The following is a 23695-nucleotide window of genomic DNA, read 5'->3' as shown; positions in this document are numbered from 1 at the left end:
ACATAGATTTTCATTCTTTGTTTTTTATTCAAATTATATTTTGATGTCGAAAGACAAAGAAAGCTGTGGTTTGAATGGGTACGTTACTATGGTGGGTTGGAGGAAAGCACGAATTATTTTAAATTATGGCAAAAGGTCAAAGTTTTAATGGCTTCTTTCATGGGCGTTTTTTAAATGCTTAATGTAAATGCTAACACAACAAAGTTCTTACTCGCATTATAGAAATTTAATGACATGATAGTCTTCATAGATGCTTTGTACCATAATTATATCGAAAGAAAAGTGAAACAAATATACTTATTATTATGTATTTCATATGTTCTGCGAAATATATTACGTAATAAATATATATTACGAAAATAAGAAATGGAATAACAAAAAAAAGGATTTTCTCGTGATTACAGAGAGTGGGAGTAAGGAACGATAACCCTGCGTGAAGATTGTCATGATTTGTGAAAGGTTAGTGTCCCTTTATTCTAGATCTTATTAAAGCGTTGTGCGCAGGGTGATCTGCTGTTATTTAATTACCCTCTTCCTAAATACTGAACATTTTCCTTAAGGAATAAAACATTTATTGAAGACGTATGACGCGATTTCTAAATCGAATGCATTTCGACACAAAGGCGACCTCTAAAACACATGGTTTACACCTTTCATGAATCCCTGATTGTTTCGGTCATGCAATCGTCATTTTTGCGTCGAAATTCGAAGTGTACCCCATCCCTCCCCACCCCCACCCCCGTTTCATAACCAAGGAGAACATAAACTGCATTTACAGTAAATAGAATTCTCACGAGATACGTGGACTTATACGAAGTGTATGTTTATTTTGTGCATGTGCGATGTTTCATACCAGTTAAAGGGAGATGGTAAAATAAATTGAAAATTAACGCTTTCAAACGAACAGTGCGCTGTTTCCAAAACTTGTTAAGTAAAAATCGTTAAACATTTATTTAAATATTTTAATGGCGAAATGCAACAATGGTTCTAAAGAATTATTTCTTTTGAAAACATGAAAAACTGATGATAAAGGAAAGCAGAAATATTAGCCAATTCAGTTCGTATATAACAAAGTTATACCGAGTTAATATCTTATTTCGCTTAATGATTCAATAAGATCGAAATGACAAAGACACGAATTACAAACAAATCCAGGTTGAAACCTAGAATAGTTTTAAGCATTTGTTTTATACCACATTACACATTATTTTGTATCGAGTACACTACGCCTTTCATGGTACGATCTATCTCTGACGTATTTACAACTGGAAAAAATATTCCCGTAAAGAGTCGCGTCAGACAATTCAATCAAAAGGAACCACCTGTGGGCACAAGGATGAAAATAACTATTCCACGGGTAAACGGTACCACATATTAAACATTCTCATTTTTGCTTAATAAACATCTTATACTTCGGTACTTTAATTATTGATATTCCGAATAACTATAACATCTTTCATCGCATTTGCCAATATTAATATAAATTCTCACAGCATCGTCCATGTTGTAATTTGTCCGAAATGTCGTACAATTCTGATTGAGGGTGTGCCAAGTACATATTGATAGTGTTTGAATAGGCCACGCGCCCAACACCGTGTTTGTGAAAGGCGGAAAAGGAAACTTAATAGGTAACTTATCATCTTCACGAAGAGTATCTTCATAAATAGATTTGTTTGCATAGCTGTGAAAGAACTTGAAAGTTAAGATATATTTTTGTTTTAAGGTTGGTGTAAATGTCAAACGGTAACTCAATCGTTAAAAGTATAAATTAAAAATGTACTTAATGTATTTCTGTCGGTAGCTTTAGACTAATTTTCTACATTTGTCTACTGATTGAAGCACATTTCCTCATTTTTATGAAAACATGATGACAATTTTATAATTATAGACATAACGTACATTTAGCAAAGTGTTCAGTATTAATGATAGCGTGAATGATAGCCTGAATGATAAACATGACATGTCAAACTTATATTTATTTAATAATTTGTATTAACCTTTAAAAGAATTTTGATTTTGTTTTTAATTCTATTTTATTTTTAAAATACTTGTTATTAAAAAATGACTTTTGTAAGGTCTCCTTATTCATTTACAGTATCATTATACGCAAAACTATTTAAAGAGTTTTTAATAACATACGGATCAAGGTTTTCTGCATGTTAAACTTAAATATGAATTAATAGAAAATTCTTTAATACTTCAATACGACTGAAGGAGTCGAGAAATTGGTGAACCTGTGCATATTCATGCAAAATTAACACTATACAGACCGTGTATTGTAGTGTTCGGCTGCTAGAGCATTACATTCCAATGTACATGTAACTGTGTATCTGCTAGTCAGGCTTTTCTGATTCATTCACAGAAAGTTGTCTGCTTATAGTGACCTTTTCATTTTTTGGTTGATAGGTCTGACTGTATACTTCGTTGATTCTCTACACCGGTTACACACAACATGTTTTCTCTCCTTTTTTCTAATGTATTAGTTGCACAATTCCACAATAACAAAATAACAACTTAATAATTTAACACGCGTACATATTGTTTTCTTATTGACTAACTGCTGTTATAAACAAGCAAATTCATTGAATTTATATCCCCCGCCAATATATTCAGGACAAAAAAGTGTTATATTTGATACTAAAAAAGCATTTTTCAAGATACCGTTTTTCCGTTATTAACAGATGGTGTACAAAACCATTCGGCGTGCATCATCCTCTTATCAATATATATACTCATACCAAGTTTCAATGAAATCAGCCAAAGAACTTCCAAGATATGGCTCCGGACACAAGAGTGCCGGACGGACGGACGGACGGAAAGACGGACGTTTTTATAGGTCTTTGTTTTCACCTAAGCTGACCTTTGTAAGCGTCCAATTAAATTTGAATAAAAATATTCAACTGGATCCATCGCTGATTCAATTTTGAAACCACGCTCTGTTACCAAATGTTAAGAAGTTTCCCCGATAATGGGAATTTCCGTAATTTGCTGTTTACCGAGAATTATCCCCGATAATGGGAAATCCGTAATTTACTATTTTCCCGATAGTGAAAACAATATAAACGCCTAAATACCCGCTTTTGGTATGAAAATTTATTAACGATCTTCAATATAAAACAATCCTTTCGATTGGGGCGAGTTGTCCAACATATTTGGGGCGACTTGTCCAGATTTTCGGGGCGACTTGTCCTGGGGCGAGTTGGCTTTGGGGCGAGTTGTCTGGCTCCCCTTTTGCACACGCTCTAATCTTGGCCGTCAACACAGCGGCCATTTCGCCATTGTTTACATTAGATGAACCGCATCGTGATAAGGTCATGGAAGAAAAAGTACGGGAAAATTTGTCAGACGTGTCGATTTATGTGAAAGGGTTAGACACTGAAGCCAGATTGAGGTATTTCTCTAAACTCAAGTACGAGAATGGTCTGAAATCACTTCAAGACCCTTACAAAATCCCGATTGAAAAATGGAGCAGAGATGTGACTAACTGGCCGATTATTGAGTTCGGACAGATCTACATGTACCTAATTCTCAGCCCAGCCATTTTCAACCCGACATCAATGCGAAACTACAAAAGTTTGGAGGCTTACAGGTATTTAATTAAAGTTATTTGTTTATATGTGTTAGTGTTACATAAATGCACCTAGTTTGTTTGGCACCTCGATCACAATTCAAATATTACTTATAAATGTACCTAGTTAGGCACCTCAATCAAAATTCAAATTTAACTTTACATAAAAGATCAAGCAAATTGTTTATACTTAGTTTATTGATTTAAAACATGCTGCATAATGTCAAGTTATTTGCAACTGTTCAACTCTTGGCACTTGTACTTACTTTGGCTTTCTGTGATAAGTTGTAAAGTATGTTCAAATATTGTGTTCAAATTATCTTAATTGCATATTATCAGGTATGTGGAAAGCGGTCACGTGCAAGTGGTGTACTACTATGATGTCGCAGACAGCCCGTATTGCTTCCTTCGTGCAGCTGTCACGCCATCAATGAGAACTCGAGATGAACCCCACTTAGCCTGGGTTTGCCTGAAGAAGGATTCTGGAGATGTTTACTGCGCTCATTTTAATTGCATGGCAGGGTAAGTTAAAATGTTGTCCTTGATTTTTGGTGTTTCAATAACCTATTCAGTATTGTCTATGTTCTTTTTGGGACTTACATTTTGCAAAGTCAGCACACAGTTTATTGTATCCATAAACCTTTAGTATAATTATGGTCTCATACTGTTTACACGTGGTATGTTGCCAGTTGGATCCATGAGCTAAAGTTTGTGTATAAATAACACATTAATATTGAACTATGCAATAACAAGTATTTACATTTTAGATTGGGAGAAACATGCAGTCACGTTGCAGCGATACTATTCAAAATGGAGATTGCTGCGAGATGGAAGTTTACGGAAAAGTCTTCAACAGATGTGGGCAGAATGTGGAATCAGCATTTCAAAGAACAGGTGCAATTACTGATAATTATGAAAAATGAATAATCAACAATCATTTCACGGATAAAGAATTTTAACAATGAATTCAGGGTCCATGATTTTCATCATAATGTTTATGGCCATGTTAATCATCATTTACTGTGAAATTTGAGTAAATTATCCCATATGCAATATTGTTCTGACTGTCTATTGTCAAAAAAAGAATAAGAAACTAAGAAATGCACAAAACAACAGTAGTCATTATCATGTGTCAGTGTGTGGAGCCTTGGGGAACTATCATGTACCTTGGGTCTTGAAGAACAAGACTCATCATTAGTTTATGCAACTAAATCTTGCAACATATTTAGCTTTTCGGTTGACATATGTTTTAAATTTTTAGGTTGATCCTGCTCCGGTAACCAACATGCAGCATCTGTTCGGAAACAGAAAGAAGACGGTTGCATCAGTAACACCATCCGGCAAGGACCCACTTCCAAGTGAAGAGATACTGATCGCATTATATCAGGCTTGCCCCAACGCGTCCTTCTTCAACCTGATTCCCGAGATGTTCCCAGGGCAAAGGAAACCTCCACAAGCTAAAGAAGATCCCCTGCCATTTATGCCAATGAGCTTGTACAGAGAAGAGGGTAAAGAGATGACACCAACTGAAGTCCTTAGGGCAGTGGACGACCTGATTGCCAATACCAAGGTAACTCAAGAACAGGTCATCGCTCTATACAACAAGACCAAGACCCAGAACATTTCTCCACTTTGGTACAATCACAGGAAGGGTCGTATAACAGCCTCTAAAGCCCATGAAGTATTGACTTTGAGGGAGTCAACCTGCAGAGACAATCTGGTCATGCGGGTCATTGGGTACAAGACTTACAACTTGAGCAACAAGGAGAGCATCAAGTGGGGACTGGACAATGAGAGCGTTGCAAGGGACCTGTACACCAAGCACCTCCAAAGTCAGCATACCAACTTTGATTGCGTGCAGTCGGGTTTTATGGTGTATGAGACATGTCCCTTTTTTGGTGCTTCAGCGGATGGAGTTATCAGCTGTAGCTGTTGCGGAACAGGAACCCTAGAGATCGTGTCCCTTCAAGCACCGTGGAGCCACAATACAAGAAGCTGCAATATCAGACAAGGACTTTTGTATTGATGGAAACATGCAGCTTAAAACTGGACACAAGTACTACACACAAGTGCAATTCCAACTGTTCGTGTCTGAGGTACAATTTTGTGACTTTGTCATCATGACACAGCCAGCCTCTGGAAACTCGATGCTAATTGTACGCATTTTCAGGGACAATGTGTTTATTGACAAGCTTCATAAATGTTGTCAAGATTTTCTGAAGAATCACCTTGTGCCCGAGATATTGACTCAGTGCCTTAAAAACAAGGAAACAACTGCTATTAAACACAAAGAGAGTGATGTGCTTTGGTGCATTTGTAATGAACCTGAATATGGTAAGATGATAATGTGCTCCAATGAACAATGCCTGAAGGGTTGGTACCATTATGGTTGTGTAAACATTAAAAGAAAGCCCAGGGGCAAGTGGGTTTGTGCTCTGTGTAAATAGTAACTTGAATAATGAATAGTCGTGACATATAAGGCACAGAAGTTTAGTTATGATATGAGTCTTGTTCTGCGAAAACTGGGCATAATGATTGTGCGTAAAGTGTCGTCCCAGATTAGCCTGTGCAATCCGCACTCTTTCCGCTTTTATGACATTTTTCGTTTAAATAAAGTCTCTTCTTAGCAAAAATCCAATTAAGACGGAAAGTGTCATCCCTGATTAGCCTGTGCAGACTGCACAGGCTATTGTGGGACGACACTTTACGCACATGCTATGCCCAGTTTTCTCATAACACGACTCATATAGTCATGTAACTGAATTGTTTCGTTACATAATTTACTCAAACTGTGATAAGCCGTGGTCTGTACATATTTGTTTTGTTCTATTTTTTTGTGTGAAAATTGTGATAAGCAGAATAAATCTGTCTGGTGTTTGTCAACCCTTTCAATATGAATACCATTTGACTTACATTATATTATTAACAGATTTTGTTCATTTATTAAATTATTAATTTAGAATAAATTATGCTTTATTCTTGTACTAGAAACAAGTTCCAACATAATTCTTATACTAATGTGCTTTAAATCTGTTTTCAGTTCAAACATAGGTTTAGTGATCGGTATACCTATGCCCCGCATTTAGCAGCATTGCTAATATAACCCATATGACATACAGTTTTCAAAATATTGTATTTATGTATGCATGATATTAGATAAAGCTATTTATTAAATGTAAATTATGATGTGTATATGTGCTATCAAACTGTTTGGATATTTCACCATACATTGTATTATCTACCTATCGCTGTTTCATCAATGCAATTACATTATACATATGTAGCGCACATAAAGGCTAAGAATTTATTTTTAAAGGGACTTGTTTGCAAATTGTTATGCAGCCTTATGTATAAAATTATTACAAAAGACAGCTAACATTTGCATAAACAGCTTAATTTAGCCATCTGTACACATGCCTCTTCAAAAAATGTGCTAATATCTATAAAAACCCATTTTTCGTGACTTTAAAACCGCACTTTTATTTCAAACAATCGTATGAGACAACAAAACAAAGTATGGTTAGAAGCACATGCACAATAAGAGCATCCTTTTATATTCCATGCAACTGTGAAGAACACAATTTAGATTTATTGTATTCACAAAGCATATGAATCAAAGCAGGGTTCCCTCTGGGCTTTCAAAAGTTGTCGCCACTTACTTTCGCCAAATTTAAAAAGTTGTCGCAACACTGGGGCTACATTTGGGCAATGAAGATCATGTTATTATAATACAAACAAAAACTGAGCATTTACAGTATGTTAAAGGAATTGATTTAATAACAGTAGTATTAATAATAACAACACATTTAACATTGTTAATTAAATAAAGGCACATTCAATCAGTTGTAACTCTTGTTGATTGACACCTTCTTAGCAGCCTGAATATGTTGCCACAGTTTTGGTGCTTCAGAAGCTTTATGGTATTCTGAAAATACAAAAAGGGAAATATAATATTAATATAATACTAATAATAATCAATGAATGTGAAGTATATAAATAATATAAATGTGTGCTAGCATATGATCTACTACATAGAGCCCTTAACACAACAGTCAAATAAAATAAGCATTTGTGTATATCAAATGTCAAATTGATTTCCATGTGCTAAACTATGTTAACCTTTTTTTTAAGGTACATCCGGTAGTGAATGAATTGATAAGTGTTGAGGATATAAAGAGTTCACACAGCATAGATTGTGTGTTGGAAATCATATTGAAGGAAATGAAATTCTTATAAACAACTGTCTTTGTTTGGTTTTTGTTTGTTAGCTGGTGAATAATAGCGGTGGGAACGTTTGCATTTTGAATGAGTCTCAAAATAAGCAGCATCTAATGTTCACTTTCTAAAAGTCGTTTTACACTCTGAACTTGCCATTTTGACGAGTGAAACAGCAATATGTCACCGTTTAAATAGAACCAATAGATGTAAAATGTTTTACTATTTTCTATAATTACACCGATTTTTCTAAAAACAATCGATACTTACCTTTTTGATTGTCATTGTTGTCAATTTAACGGTCTTAAATCTGCTTCGAACACTGTGACAAACACTTCACATTTAAGCGCAAATTCGGTATATTTCAATAGTGCCTTATCTCTGAAGCAATAAAACTGCCGACCAATTAAGATAACTTGCAACAACACCCCAGATAATCGCAATTATCACCATAACATGCCACTTTGCGGTAGTCGGCAGTCAGCACCACGCTCCATTGATTACAGCTGTATCGCTTACACCATGGAAATCTATAGTATTACGACTGCCGTAAAGCGGCTGGTAAACACAGCGTCTTTTGTCATTTTAAGAAAATATGAACGCAGAAAAATGCCGATTTTTTTAAAATCGCCATTTACGAAATTTTGTCGCCAGATTTTTTATTTTGTCGCAATTGGCGCCAATGGCGATCGACAGCGGGAACCCTGCAAAGTACATGTATTTTAATCAATTTATTAGATCCTTGTGCACATCTTTTTAGGCTGTCTTATAATTTAAGCAGTCAATGATTTAAATTAAATAAAAACTGCGTGCCCAACAGATTTTAATTATATCGCTTCAGTTGTAACGTTAAATCCTTATTCAATACCCTAGTACCCTAGATACCAAAGGTGTTCTCTTGGCTTTTGCAGGTCAGTTTACTAAATTTGGATGCAGATTGACCAACGCAGCACAAACTGTAAATATACTGTCTGCATGTGGAACCAGATTCGAGTGCATCTTGTCTGACAGGATTCGAAAGTTTTTTAGTCTTTCCATAGCCCGTTCAACATGTATTCGTACGTTGGAAATCTTCCTCCCCCTTTCAACCTCTCGCGCACTGAGTTGTGTCTTTCCACGAGTAAATGCGGGTATCACAAGCTCTGCACCAAGCTCATTCAGTTCATCCGCAATGAGAAACCCGCGATCTGCTAACACAACATCACCGCTCTCGATGAAGTTTAAATATCCACAGTCATTTGTCAAGATCTTGTCTGACGTTTTTCCAGGGTAGCCTTTGGACACAAACAACACACTTCCAGCTGGTGTTATACTGGCAAAGTATTTCAGAGTGTTGTTGTGTTTATACGTACTGTACGTAGCATTCCTGGCTTCAAAGTCAGCTGGGGCCTCAATGAATATCTCCGTGCAATCAATTACTGACACACATCTTGGAAATGTTTCTTTAAAACATTGTGGCCGACAAGACATAAGTTCTTCTTTACCTGGCCACCTCACTAGAAACACTAACTTTTTAGCAAGGGCAGGTATAGCGACATCAAAGTAAGTTGTTAATGTTGTCTCTGAGATCCCGAACCTGAATGCAATGTCCCTCTGTGGCGGGTTGATTCTTATTTTCATAAGAACCAGTAGAAGAACATCCTCACTTGTCAAAGAATTTGATTTAGGGAGAACGTCTCTTACATAGCTCACAAGCCACACAAATGCCGCACTGGAAGGCAGTCCTGTGTAGAACTTGATTTCCTCTTCGTTCAGTCGTGTATACCTGGTGCAAAACCTCGCTGTTTGAAGACTGTGGTTTTCAAGAGTGAGTCGGTTGAGCTCTTGGGTCACCATCTTGACCTTGATATTTGCTTCGGCAAGCAACTTGATGAAGGTCTCGTGGCCATTACCTTGGTCTGAAACAAGTCAGAATCAGAGATAAATAATTACATTAAAGAATTTTGCTAATGTGATTAGTTTTTAAATGCATGATATGTTATTTAAATCCATTATTCTATGTATAAGTGATGTAACATAACATAACACACCTGGGATGTTATTTTCTCACACATAAAGACAACTGAATTTCAACACACATACAAAAAAGGATGTTTACCATTTTCATCTGGGGATGGGGATCTTGAAGATGACAGGTCTAGCAGAGCCTCTGCAGCGGTTGTATCTGTTGCCCGGCTTTGTGAGTCTTCGAAGGGAAGTTGTCGCTTGACAGGCTGCACTGATTTGCGACCCAGGAGTCTGTTATACCGATCCAGGCTTCGGAGTGGTGTGTGGTATCCCATGTTGACAGATGGGACATAATCAGGACTCTTAGAATCATCACTTTTCCCTAAAGTATAAAAAAAGAAAACTTGTTTAAACACTCCTGCATACATTTAAAGTTGTTATAATAGTATTTGCTTGAGATATTTTACAACATGAATGAGCAAGACCTTTTTGCCCCATGTAGGCATTTTACTATGTGCCATTCGAGCGGAAATTTCATGATGTCGATATACAGCTACAACTTCCATAAAAATATTGAAAAGCAAGATTAATAATTGATTAAATTTTATAGAATCAGATATTGTTAACGAAAGAAAATTCTTTACTTTACCTTCAATAAAGTGTTCACTGCAAACACGCGCTCCATCATCCCGTGGAATCCAAAATTCTCCTGTACTGGGATTCTTTCTATTGATTGCTTGCAACCACAACTTTCGTCTATATTCCTGCTTTGGAAGTCTATGAAACTTCAGGCCTTCCTGCTTATCAGTGTCTCTGTTAGTACAGCCAACAACAATACATTCCTTTCCCATTATGAAAATGCGTTAAAAGTGCCAACAATGTACGATTGATTTGTGAAGTGTATGCAGTGCAATTGGCCGCGATCGAGAGGTTGACGGCCAATCTATTTTTAGTAACGGAAAACCCCTTCCTGTGACGTCACACCAAAACCTCCTATACGTCCATTTTGACAAATGCGATTATTTTGAAGTTTTTAACCAAAAAAAATATGGATTTCTACCTTGTAACCACCATATATATTCTAATTTGCATAGATAAAATATGTTTCTTATTTATAATTAAATTTACTATGTCAAATAAGTTGTGTGGCTATAAGTAATTAACTGCAGACTCAATCGTGATACATCGGCTATCTCGGATTCCTCCGTGGCTAACGGTCGCCATATTGCCTTGTATAACTACTTTACTACCCAAAAGGTTGTCAGTCTAATGTTATGAGGCTGTATACATGCGCGTTGAACTAGCGCCAAACTTTTTACCGAAACTTTGATATTAAGAGCACTATTAACGTTCATTTGTGTTGCATTTTGACCTATTATCCAAGTGATTTACTTTTCCATTATTATTTAATCACCCTATCATCCAATTTTTAAGATGAAATTACGGTGTTTACAAAACCAACCAAACCGAAAGTGAAACTGGATGCATTACGTTTCGCGATGTAAACATTAAATATTTGTTCAGTTTGAGGAAGCGAATCGATAATAGACGTTGGAATATGTATGCAATACAGACTATCATTGCCGATTGTAGTACTGGCTAAAAAATACCTTTTATGACAGGTCACGTATAGAACGTTAATCAAATGAAATAGTGACCATAAATCACTACAAATGTCTGGGTTGTTCATTAACCCATTTATGCCCAGTGGACTCACCCATCCTTCTAAATTGGATCAATTTATTTCCAAAAGTAGGGGTGTCTGGTGTATTTATTTCTATATTTAGAATATTTCTTACAGAAATTTCTTTAAGCAAACAGCGCAGACCCAGATGAGACGCCGCATTATGCGGCGTCTCATCTGGGTCTACGCTGTTTGCAATGTCCTTTTTTTCAGGACGCTAGGCATGAATGGGTTAATATAATTAATGCACGTTTCTGATCTAATTGCCTGTATCTAGTTGTAATTACCATGATATTGATAAAATTAAAACGTTTTTTTTTTTTCATAAATTAACATTACATGTTTTATTTTTATCATTTAGGGAATATACAATTGTATCATTATCATCATTAAATATTCTGAAAATGATCTAAATTATCATGATTACTTTAAAGTAGAATTTTTAAATTTTACTCATTATTTTTAATGAATTTCCACATTTGCTTGATTCAAAATAAAATGTATTAATAAGGGTTTCAGTTGTTAGTTTTAACCCTTTTTTAGTTCGATTAAATTTAAAGTACTAACTACGTACATGTATGTGAAATGCTCTTGAGTTCGTTTCCTGGGCCTAGAACCAGTACTTGGGTGTCTCTTGGAGATTTCTTAAGAATGCTCCCACACTGGGGATCAAACCAGTGACCTCCAGATCATTCGGTGGACACCACATCCATTACACATCAGCGACCTTTAATTAGTAAATTACTTTAGTATTGCAGCATTATATAATGTAATGTTGCTACATATTTTTGGAAAATGATTAATGTGCAGTACTAAATAAATCTAAATGCATACAATTTTAATTGTGTATATTGTGTGATTATTAGTTACAAATTCCCTTTTACAGGTATACTGGATTATGAAAGACTGATAAACATAAAATTGACAACTCATCTCCCCAACGATACTTTGTGTGGCTCATTCTCAGAACAAACCCATAGTCAGTGAGAAAACTACAGTGTAAAAAGACCACTTGATTGTGACAATTATGGCTGACCAAGCAAATGTTATCATTTAAAATAAAGAGAACTTCCAGTTCAATATACATTTTATACCAATTATGACATTGGCCAACACAGAAAATAATTATAAGGTTGATTTTCCCAAAATTGACTGTTACAATTGGATACTGTTTTAAGCTTCACTGTACTTTGTCTGAAAATAAAAGTCCTTTATGATGTAATAGAAACATACATATTTAATTTTTAGTTTTACAAGGATATATATATATATATACATACATATATTATAATATCTTTTATCGATGGTCAATCAATTTAAGTTTAACTAATATATACATACACATTTTATACATGTGTATGCTTTGATTTTTTTCTATTGAAGCCAAATTAATATCCCATTTGATAGATAGATAATATCACAGCAGTATTTCTATTTTGTCTGCAAGTACTGCAGAAATCATGGATTATTATTTTACTGAGTCAGCCTTAATCTTTATATTATAATTGTTAAAACAGATTAAGATGTGCATTATACAATTGAGGATGCATCAAGATTAAAAAATGGTACATGTATTAATTAATAAAGAATCAATAACAATCAGAAACTGTGCTTTTTTTCAGTATTGTGTGAAAGGATTTGAAGTAATGATGTGTTTTTGAAATATGATTTATGTGAATTTGAATAAATATATAAAATTTAGTGATTTTCTCAGACAAAAACTGTTAATTACATACTAAAGTATTCAAAATGTATTATTGTAATATTTATTCGAATTTTTTAGTACAGAAAGCACTTTTCCCTGGCATTTGTATTTATAGTAATTGCATATTTTTATTATTCTGACAGCATTTATAAACTGTGTTCATGCAAGCATGAACATGGTTTCATTTTTAGAGTATTTAAACAAGAGGGCCATGATGGCCCTGTATCACTCCACTGCTGAAAAAAAGGCTGAAACAAATTTCTCTGCATGTGCAAATTCTTAAATATAGGCCCTATTTAAGCACATGTACACTTTTGTGACCTGGGCTGGGTCAAATTTAACCCCAGGGGCATAATTTGAGAAAACTTTGTAGAGGACTACTATATCTCACTACATACAAAATGTGGTAGCCCTAGGTCCTAGAGTTAAGGACAAGAATATTTTTAAAGTTTTCACAAAATAAGAAAGATATAAGCGTATATAATGTTCAATTTTGTGACATGCGGGTCAGGATCAAATTTGACCCAAAGGGCATAATTTGAACAAACTTGGTAGAGGACTATAAGATGTTACTGCATACCAAATTTGGTAGCCATAGTCCAAATGGTTTTTGACAAGAAGATTTGTAAAGATTTCACAAAATAGGCGCTTTAAAAGCGTTTATTCAATTTTGTGACCCCCCGGGGCAGGGTCAAAGTTGACCCCAGAGGCATTATTTGAACAAATTTGGTAGACGTTTATTAGATGTCACTACATACCAAATTTGGTAGCCCTAGGCCCAATGGTTATGGACAACAAGATTTTTAAAGTTTTCACAAAATAGGCCCCATATAAGCGTATGTTCAGTTTTGTGACCCCGGGCAGGGTCAAATTTGACCCAAGGGGCATAATTTGAACAAACTTGGTAGAGAACTATAACATGTCACTACATACCAAATTTGGTAGCCCTATGCCTTATGGTTAAGGACAAGAAGAGTTTTAAAATTTTCACAAAATAGGCACTATATAAGCATATAATTGATTTTGTGGCCCCCAGGGCAGGGTCAAATTTGACCCCTGGGGCATAATTTGAACAAACTAAGTAGAGGACTATACAATGTCACTACATACCAAATTGTGTAGCCCTAGGCCTAATGGTTATGGACAAGATTTTTTTTTAAGTTATCACAAAATAGGCATTATATAAGCATATGTTCCATTTTGTGACCCCCGGGGCAGGGTCAAATTTGACCCTAGGGATTAAATTTGAACAAATTTGGTAGAGGATTATTAGATGTCACTATATACCAAATTTGATAGCCCTAGGCCGGATTGTTATTGACAAGAATTTTTTTGAAGTTTTCACAAAATAGGCCTTATATAAGCATATGTTCAATTTTGTGACCCTCGGGGCAAGGTCAAACTTGATCCCAGGGGCATAATTTGAACAAATTTGGTAGAGGACTATAAGATGCCACTACATACCAAATTTGGTAGCCCTAGGCCCAATGGTTATGGACGAGAAGATTTGTAAAGTTTTCACAAAATATACCCTATATAAGCATATGTTCAATTTTGTGACCCCGGGGCAGGGTCAAATTTGACCCCAGGGGTATAATTTGAACAAATTTGGTAGAGGACTATTAGATGTCTCTACTTACCAAATTTGATAGCCCTCGGCCCAATGGTTATGGACGGGAGATTTTGAAAGTTTTCACAAAATAGGCCTTATTTAAGCAAATTTTCAATTTTGTGACCCCCAAGGCAGAGTCAAATTTGACCCCAGGGGCATAATTTGAACAAATTTGAAAGAGGTACACCCCAGGAACATTACTAAGAAATTTCATCAGAATTGGACCAGTAGTTTAGGAGAAGATGTTTAAAGGAAAAGTTTATGCATGGATGCACGATGGACACAGGACCTTTGGCCAGTGGAGCTAAAAATCAAATTAAACATTTAGTTTTGATTTAAAATCAGTTTTTATATGCAAGTGTCTATTTCACTTATAAATTAAAACAGCATATTATTCATTATTGAAAAGATTATTCCAAGCTTGATGTCATATTTCAACTTTGCATAGTGTAGTTAATTGAACATTGTATTGAACTGTATGGGCAGCTATATTTTTTAATTTATGTATGTTGTATTATACAAAATGCATTATTTCTACCACAAGTAGACCATATAAGGCCTACTGCTACTAAATAGGCACTGGTATGAATTTGACACTGTTTTTGATGCTCATACAAAACTTTAATTATTACTACACTTTAGTATATTAAATATTTTCAAGTTTTTGTTCAACATTTTTTGCAAAAGAAAAGAGTGTCTTAATGCATTTGAAAATATACTTAAAACAAACTAAAAATGCATTTTAACATACCTTTTTCCTGGTAAAGTGTATTTGGGATGATAAAAAATACACTTGAAGAGTATTTATGCTGGAAAAATGCAGAAAAAAATACATTTGTTTCTGTTAGAAGTGTGTCTTGTCTGCATTTTTAAGTGTATTAAATGCACATCAAATGCAGATAAATACAATGCCAATACTGTTACATGTATTGTAATGGACATAAAATGCACTTGTTCTTGTAATTAAATGCTTTAGTGTATTGAAATAACCTTTTATAACGTTTAAACAATTAATAATACCTTTTTATATAAATTTTCTTTTGAAATGTGACACTTAAATGATTTTTGCACCACTAGTAAGAGATATAATTTGTGCTCATAATGCTTTATCATTACACTACATAATATCATTTGTTGTATGAAAATTACCCGTAAAATTCATGTGAAAGCTCAAGAAATCAATAGCAGCGTGCTATACCCTGCTCCTTTTTACATGACTTGATGGTATTTAATCCCCAATTCTACATGGCTAAGGGAAAATTAATGTGCAGATTTGACAAATAAGTCTTAACTGGGATCCAATAGGCAGACTTTCATATTACTTGTATTTAATTTAAATCATGATCTGAATTGCTCTTTGGCAAATCTTTGTTGGTCACAGTATTCAACTGAATTTTGTTCACTTTGTAGTTATTATATTTTCTATATTTATCAGACAACATCTTTCTTCAAAAGTTTAACATGATTGCTTGGTTAATTTAGAAACAAGATCAATGCATCATAACATAAAATGAAAAAATGTGTAATAGTAAAAATGGCAGCAAAAAATCAATAGATTATCTGCCTTAAATCTGAGACGATATGTTGATGTATTGGAATTTCTCATAAATAATGTGCTCCATAGTTGTATAATTGTATAGTCGCATGCATGAGTGGTGTCAATGTCACAATACCTATTAAAGCCTATAATTTACTAAAACAATTTGAAGTTTGATGTGAGTTTTTTTCAAGATCTGTTATATATAATTATATATACATGTATATATATATTGTTGAAAAGTTAACATGCAATAAGTTTACTGTAATTAAGTGACAAATAGTTTTACTGATTGGTTGGAGGCATATATGCAGATATATCATAGTTTGTGCAGAGGACAGTAGCAAAAACAAGAGCTGTCTCCGTAGGATGACATACGCCCCCGATAAACGCTTTAATAGAAGTTATGAGCATTTTTCAAAACCTAAAAGCCGACCCTAAGTTCAAGGTCAAAGGGGTCAAAATGTGTGTGTGTATGGAAAGGCCTTGTCCATATACACATGCATACCAAATATGAATGTTACATCTGAAGCGACATAGAAGTTATGAGCATTTTTTCGAAACCTAAATGCAAAGTGTGATGGACAGACAGACGGACAGTGCGATCACTATATGCCCTCCTTTGGGGGCATAAAAATGTGTTTCACATTGTTTTGGTAAATGAGTAATGTAGTTAAAAGAACAGAATCATCAATTATAAAGTTATTGATTATAAAGTGTTGCTGGCATATTTGATGCATTCATCTAGCTATAAGAAGGTCCCTGTTTTATCCCCACTGGCACCGAGTGAGGGTTCTCAAAATCTTTAAACAATATGAATAACTACATATAGGGTCGAGAGCCTTGTTGATATGGGGGCTAAACACCTGAAATCAAAGCGACCCAGGTTAAAGGCCGAGGCCAAATAAATAAACCAGAGGCCGCATGATCCTGCTATACTCTGAACAAGTATTGTTTCTTCTCAGAAAACTGGCTTAAGTGTCTTACTAAGCTTTAGACTTTGAGTTTCAGTGCAATCAATCTAAAATAAATTGGTCAAATTAAATAATAATTTGTAAAACATAAACATTCTGCACAAATTCAATTATTTACTTTACCTGTGTGCATGAATCATTTCAGTCTTGATGGTTAGTGAACTATGTCAAAAGCACCATAGCTATGAAACACTTGTTTTTTTAATTGTGCAATGTTCCACAGAAATGATGCTGATGATTATTCTACACGATGATGAATTCAATTATTAGATATATTTCTAAATTCCATTTCCACCAACAATTCGGTTATTCCACTACCAGTTCACATGCTTCATACACAGTTGAAAATAACACTATTTCACTCAATAACCGTGACACATGTACTCAATTTTTCAACTTTTCGCAATTCAAATTGTCTTCTACTGTTATTGTTGTTGTTGTACTTTTGAAAGTAGTTCGAAAGATGGCGACCATTAACCCAGAGATTGATTTATGAAATAAATCGTCTGCTGATCCAGAGTGCTGCAGACTCAGTCACTCTGTTTTTGTATATTTACAAATGCCAAAATGGGGGTACGCGTGTGACCGTGCAAAACATAGCTTTACCTTTTAACATATAGGCCTTCAGCAAAGAACTTTGACCCCAAGGCACCCCTGTGCCTTAATCTTTAATTTATTACATTTTATAACCAATTTGTGCTGCTTTGATTCATCAATATTATGTATTTAAAATGACATGAAAACATTTAAATAGAAAGATTCATCAGATTTTAAACGACTTTTTATTTTTAGCCTACCTGAATTTTCGCAACAGTTTTTAGTTCCAATTCAATTGACGACAATTTGCTTCACTCTTATAATTTTATTTAATCTTTAGCCCATTCTGGACCGTCGAGAAAAATTCGTTCCCTTCGGCATTCTTTGACGGACTTGACAGACATCTTGGAAATACGACTACTTTGCGGTGAGGCCGCCTCTTTACGGTCAACTTTAGCGGTATCCTATATAGCAAAATAAAAGAATCCATTCTAGACTCCACGATCGTTTTACTTTGTAACCTAGTCTCTCCCGGCGGCACGAATTACCTAAATCTACCCAAATCTACCGAAATCTTCCCAAATCTACCGAAATCTACCCCAAATCTACCCAAATCTACATAAAAATAATTATTTTACATCTTGTTTGTGTGATGGGCACTATGTAATATAATGTCTAATGAGTCCTTTGTTAAATACACAGCCAAAACCTGCAATGACATTTTAATAAATCGTAAACACTATTTGTATGGTACTTTTGCACGTATATATCTGCACCTTTTAACATGTTTAAATGATATTTATATCACGATAAATCTGTCCATAGTCTCTTGTAACTCAAATTGAGTGGATTTGTACATTTTATTGTATGCATTTTAACTAAACTACCTTTAATTATATTTCAGTAAATGACACATGTTTAAATCATATAATCAATTGTGTGTGCAAAAATGAGACTCTAGTAAACTGTCTGTCTACAGTTGCGCACTACGGTAACTTTAAAAAGGTTATTAAAAGTATTTGAGATAGCAATACCTGTTAGCATCCGCATTGAATTAATATGATGATGCATTATTATATATCATTTGTGGTTTCTAAAAAATATGCTGCTATTGATTTTCATTTCTATGTGTTTTTTGTGAAAAGAAAATTGTTTCTGTCACTTATTCTCTACAACCACCCGACTTTTAATACAGCGTTACATCGAATAGCTAGCTGTGTTGGAGTCTTGCTGTTAATACGAAGTCAACCATTCATAATTAATAATTATTATCACCTTCACAAATCTGGCCCGTTCACACAGTTTCTCAAGTACGTGTAAAATTGACACATACAGTTGGTAACGCGCTTATTATCTTCTACCTTCCACAATTAATTAGCACCGTTTTAAATAATGGAGGGCTTTATTTATAAACGGTTTACTGAGAACTTAAAGAGTGGAAGCCGAACAACTAGAAGCATACGACAATATAACCGGTTAATCTCGATTTATCAACCTCATAACTAGTTTACACAGAACTCAAACCTTTATTTGAAAGGTCTCTGAAATTTAGATGCTATTGGCAATAAAGGTTCCATGCATGCATATTATAAAAGGGGTTTGTTCCGCTATGCCGTTTTTAGGGAAGATGGTTTCTTCCGAAGGGGTTAATTCCGGTAATCTCGCATAAGTTGTTTATTGAAACTGGCGGACATCATAACATTAGCAAAACAAAATACTTTAGGCTTTATGTAATCTCAATGATAAAGAAGACGAATATTGCTGTTACTTAAGCTCGATTGGTAATTGTCGGCTCGGTTACTACTTACATGTACCCCGGGTACTCTTAAGTGTACTTACATGTACCCCGTGCACGGTAATCAAACTAAAACGTACCAGAAAATGTCAACGCTGAATCGGTCGTTCTCGGCTATTTGTTTTTTAAATTAATGTTCACATGTATGTCAAATTTCTGTTAAATGCCCCCTATATTATCGAAAATAATACTCAAAACGCATGGTGCAGCAGTTTTATTTAAAAGAGAATTTTGTTTAATATCAACGATATCGTTAAATGGTAATCGATAGCGCGTTTTACGACATCGGATTTCGGGCGTGAATACAAATCCGGTACAGTCTAATATCGGGGTACATGCAAGTATACTTAAGAGTACCCGGGGTACATGTAAGTAGTACCCGAGCCGACAATGACCAATGGAGCGTTACTTATATGTTCGTTTTATTAAGAAGAAAGATCCAAATACTTAACTCCACACTTCTCATTAATACCAAGTACCAGTATACATATTTTTTTGTAAACTTTTAAATAATAATAATACAGAGACTCATAGGAAGTGAGCACTTTACTGTCTAATATGCTTTAAGAAAAGATATACATGTGTTCTTCTGTAACGAAACGTTCATTATTGTCATTTATTAACCGTTTCTTATGACATGAATGTACTTTGTTTAGGACTGTTACCGATATTTGTTAACTTGAACATTATAAAATGAATGCACTTTGTTGTGCCTGTTTAAACTGGTTTTCGTAAACATGTTGTTTATACTCAATTCATTGTTGATATGAACACACAACAAATACTTATTAGTATTTTAATTACTAATATTTCCAAGCATGTAAAAAGTCTAATGATATGAATCACGATGAGCTGTCATGTGCGTAATGTGAATAAAATATTTGTTCTGTTCTGATAATTTAACAGTTATATTGTTGTTTCAAGTACCGACTGATCATGTTTGTAACAGTGAAATCTGAAATAAAAGAAAGGCCGACAAAATGTTCACAGTTAGAAGCGGCAATTCAGTTCAGTTTGATGCGACATTTACTGTCAAAGGAAACTCGTCTATGAGATATATGTACAAAAATATTATTATTATTAACATTATTATTTACAACGATTCAGTTGGAATAGTGCGTTATCTTAATGAAAAAACAACAACACAATACTTTTCCATAACAAATGTATGTCAGCTTTTTTAAATGTCTTGTTTAAAAATCACACACCCACAAACGCCATTTGTTGACACAAATAATTTCACTTAAATAAATCAACTTGCATATTCCATGTTTATCTGAATGACAGATCCCAATGATTACAATTGTGACATTCACACATATATTCGAATAACAGCTAATAGGGTCCATCATCCCGATCCCACTCGTTATAGTTTTTACCAGGTAAGGCACCAGTCGTGTCACCCGGAGTATTATTCCAGTAAAGAAAACACCGGTACTTCCCGTATATTAGAAAGTTTAACATGACACGCTGTTGCAGCTATATAAGACCATGAAATTTCTGTACATTATCGCTTTATGCGGTATAGCGTATGTTGAGAAATATATAATATTTCGAAACGTTTTGACTTTCTTTTGCGTCTGGATTATTTATTTTCATTCTAGTGTGACATTCAGTGACTTGTGCATTTTTTTCCAAAACAGTTTTTCGTGCAAGTCTAAGTTTGTTTTATTTGTCTACTTTGAATCGCAATATTTCTTAGTTAATTAGGTATCAACGTTAGTAACAAAATGGAATTTACGCGTAAACGTGCCGATAGGTATCCTTGTGGCGACTGTAAGTTGAAATGTGTCAGTGCTTGTTTGTTTTGTGCAACGTGCAGTCAGTGGTACCATGGTGTTTGTGAGAATGTATCTGAGATGGAACTCAATCAGTGGGGTGAAATCGATCTGGACTACATATGCAAGCGGTGCCGTTTGGTCAATAACTGCAACTTCGATTACTCACAGGGGTTGAGTCGCCTTAAGAAGGTATGTAATAGAAACAGTATATTGACGAACAGTTGTAAACTGTAGTCTAAGTTTAGAATCATCGTTCGAGGTTTATCCATTCGCTGTTCAATATACAGAAAGAAAAAAAAAACATCCTAATTTAGATAATGCTATACATCGGAAGTTAATATATTGCTTATATATTTGTATTTGTCTTTTATATACTTAACGTTGAGAGGGAACGTCACCCCAAGACGTTATTATTTTGTGTTGACTTGGGCAATTAAAACATGTTTCGATAACTCAAATTTATCAAGCTATGTTTAGTCCATGTACGTTTTTTACTTCCCATTTTTTGAGGGACTTAATTTGCCGAAAGCGCGCGCAATAGAATTGTCCAAAGCGTACTAGTAGATGCGTTACCTATACAGTGAGCATTATTTATATCACTATGCAATTATTTATATTAGCTTTACTTACCACAAACCATACGCACCGGACTTAAAATTTCAAATTTAAGGTCAAATTCGCAAATGATACGTTTGAAATGAATTGATGTCCCGTGGTGACAACCGTAATGTTCAAATCATGCACGATTTGTTTAAAAATCGAATCTCAAAATATATCTGTATGAGATAAACAATAAGAGCTATTTTTTTACATGTGATAATAATTATAGCGATAAGTTTTTTAAGGGACAACAGTAGTAAATCGGTAACGCCAGAAACTAAAGCAGAGCAGAACAGAACAAATAATTTATTCACTTAAGCATGGTTAATGTTCAGTATTAATGTTTCCTCAGAAATATCAACGAACATTTACGAAGCTGAAACAACATGATTTAATTTTGTCAATTTACCAAAACGTGAAAAGGCCCATTTGAAATCCATTTAAATTAAAAGTAATAAATGTAAACAAAGATTTGACTTTCGCATGCAATAATTAAATTTTTACAAACACATCATATGCGTAGTTGAGTTTTACCTACAACTACGTGCTGTCTCAATATTTGTATACATGAACTCCGAAGCAATTTAATCTGCTTATTGTATACATGCATAATAACCATACAAAATGCAAAATGTTCGTACTACAATTTAAACGCACGAAAGTAATAATCGTACTACAATTTAAACGCACGAAAGTAATAATCGTACTACAATTTAAACGCACGAAAGTAATAAGTGTTTTTTTTAAGGCCGCACAGACGAACAACATCGGGGCGCTGAAAGCTGCGGTGTCGAGGGAGATGATGTTTGGAGTACGACTCAAGTTGCCTTCGGGGACTGTTAAAACGTTCCCCGCAGAGGATCTCGTGGCCAGCAGTATTCTGGACATCTACACTGATGAGCCAGGCGTATGGAGTTGCGTTACCACACGTGTCTTAGTATGGTACAGAAAGAGCGCAATTACCGATCGCACCATCTCGCAGAAAAACTGGACAAGTTGGCGGAAAACTACAAGCGTTCATGCATGGATTCGGCAATAGTCACTTGTTACTCGGACGGGTGGACAATTCTCGCCTTGGCGGATGTTGTTTCCAAGCCAATCAAGCTGATTTATCCGTTTGCCAACAAAGATCAGGAATACGCATACAAGGCACTCAATACAGTGTTCACTCATGACCACTGTGACAAGGAGGCCATGCTGACCATCATGTGGTACGCGATGGGACGTGTGTCAGTCAGAGATGAGTATTATAAAGTCAACCATTTTTGTGCAGTGACGCAGCAACAGGCACCAACTAACAGCACGCCAGTGAGGGACGACAAAAGCGACGCTGATATCAACGAAGCAGAGGTATGGGCAGTGCCATCAAAGCGGTGCATTACCACTCCGAAGCGTCCAAGGTCAGAGACTTCGGTGTGTAGCGGTAACCGCTATGAAGTCCTATCGGACACACGCCCATCTGAAGAGCATCTTGACGACACGATGGACTTCGAAGACAACATTTTTAACAACATTCCCAGCGAGGCGATCTACAGTTAAGAGACGAAGAAAAACAACGAATGGCGGCTCCCCGACCACAACCTCTGGGCATTCGCGGGAACGCCTTACTGCAGAAACCAGTAACGGACATTCAGATAGCGGCAGTGACATTACAAATTTACCCGGTTCGAATTTTCTCAACAATGAGGAACTATTTAAGATTTTAAAGACAGAAACGAAAATTAATTCTATTCCGTGCGG

The 23695-nt window shown here is 35.1% G+C and overlaps 2 protein-coding genes and 1 long non-coding RNA gene across 3 annotated transcripts; 1 reads left to right on the top strand and 2 right to left on the bottom strand.

The window, feature by feature from the left end:
* The first annotated feature begins 3248 nt into the window (after positions 1-3248).
* Positions 3249-6970, top strand: LOC127873505 (uncharacterized). Its single transcript, XM_052417388.1, has 4 exons — positions 3249-3589; positions 3908-4090; positions 4336-4462; positions 4830-6970. Exons 1-4 carry the CDS (start codon positions 3315-3317, stop codon positions 5592-5594), a joined length of 1350 nt encoding a protein of 449 aa, XP_052273348.1. The 5' UTR covers positions 3249-3314; the 3' UTR covers positions 5595-6970.
* Positions 6971-7316: 346 nt separating this feature from the next.
* On the bottom strand, positions 7317-8106 carry LOC127873967 (uncharacterized). The gene is made up of 2 exons (XR_008046462.1): positions 8054-8106; positions 7317-7493 (listed from the first exon to the last, which is right to left on the bottom strand). It is a non-coding gene; the product is annotated as an uncharacterized LOC127873967 (long non-coding RNA).
* Positions 8107-8504: 398 nt separating this feature from the next.
* Positions 8505-10721, bottom strand: LOC127873437 (uncharacterized). The gene is made up of 3 exons (XM_052417297.1): positions 10380-10721; positions 9882-10112; positions 8505-9681 (listed from the first exon to the last, which is right to left on the bottom strand). The coding sequence occupies exons 1-3, from the start codon at positions 10579-10581 to the stop codon at positions 8696-8698; spliced, it is 1419 nt and encodes a 472-aa protein (XP_052273257.1). The 5' UTR covers positions 10582-10721; the 3' UTR covers positions 8505-8695.
* Positions 10722-23695: the final 12974 nt, after the last annotated feature.

This window comes from Dreissena polymorpha, chromosome 3, assembly GCF_020536995.1.
Source record: "Dreissena polymorpha isolate Duluth1 chromosome 3, UMN_Dpol_1.0, whole genome shotgun sequence".
Lineage (NCBI taxonomy): Eukaryota > Metazoa > Mollusca > Bivalvia > Myida > Dreissenidae > Dreissena > Dreissena polymorpha.
The sequence above is the reverse complement of the archived record's forward strand: the minus strand, read 5'-3'. Positions and strand labels throughout refer to the sequence as shown.

Coding starts and splice junctions, on each gene's coding strand:
- LOC127873437 (XM_052417297.1), bottom strand. CDS start 10,581: ATGGGAAAGGAATGTATTGTTGTTGGCTGTACTAACAGAGACACTGAT. Junction 10,113..10,379: donor CAGTGAACACTTTATTGAAG/GTAAAGTAAAGA, acceptor TTTATACTTTAG/GGAAAAGTGATGATTCTAAG. Junction 9,682..9,881: donor CCCATCCCCAGATGAAAATG/GTAAACATCCTT, acceptor GACTTGTTTCAG/ACCAAGGTAATGGCCACGAG.
- LOC127873505 (XM_052417388.1), top strand. CDS start 3,315: ATGGAAGAAAAAGTACGGGAAAATTTGTCAGACGTGTCGATTTATGTG. Junction 4,091..4,335: donor CATTTTAATTGCATGGCAGG/GTAAGTTAAAAT, acceptor TTTACATTTTAG/ATTGGGAGAAACATGCAGTC. Junction 4,463..4,829: donor ATCAGCATTTCAAAGAACAG/GTGCAATTACTG, acceptor TTAAATTTTTAG/GTTGATCCTGCTCCGGTAAC.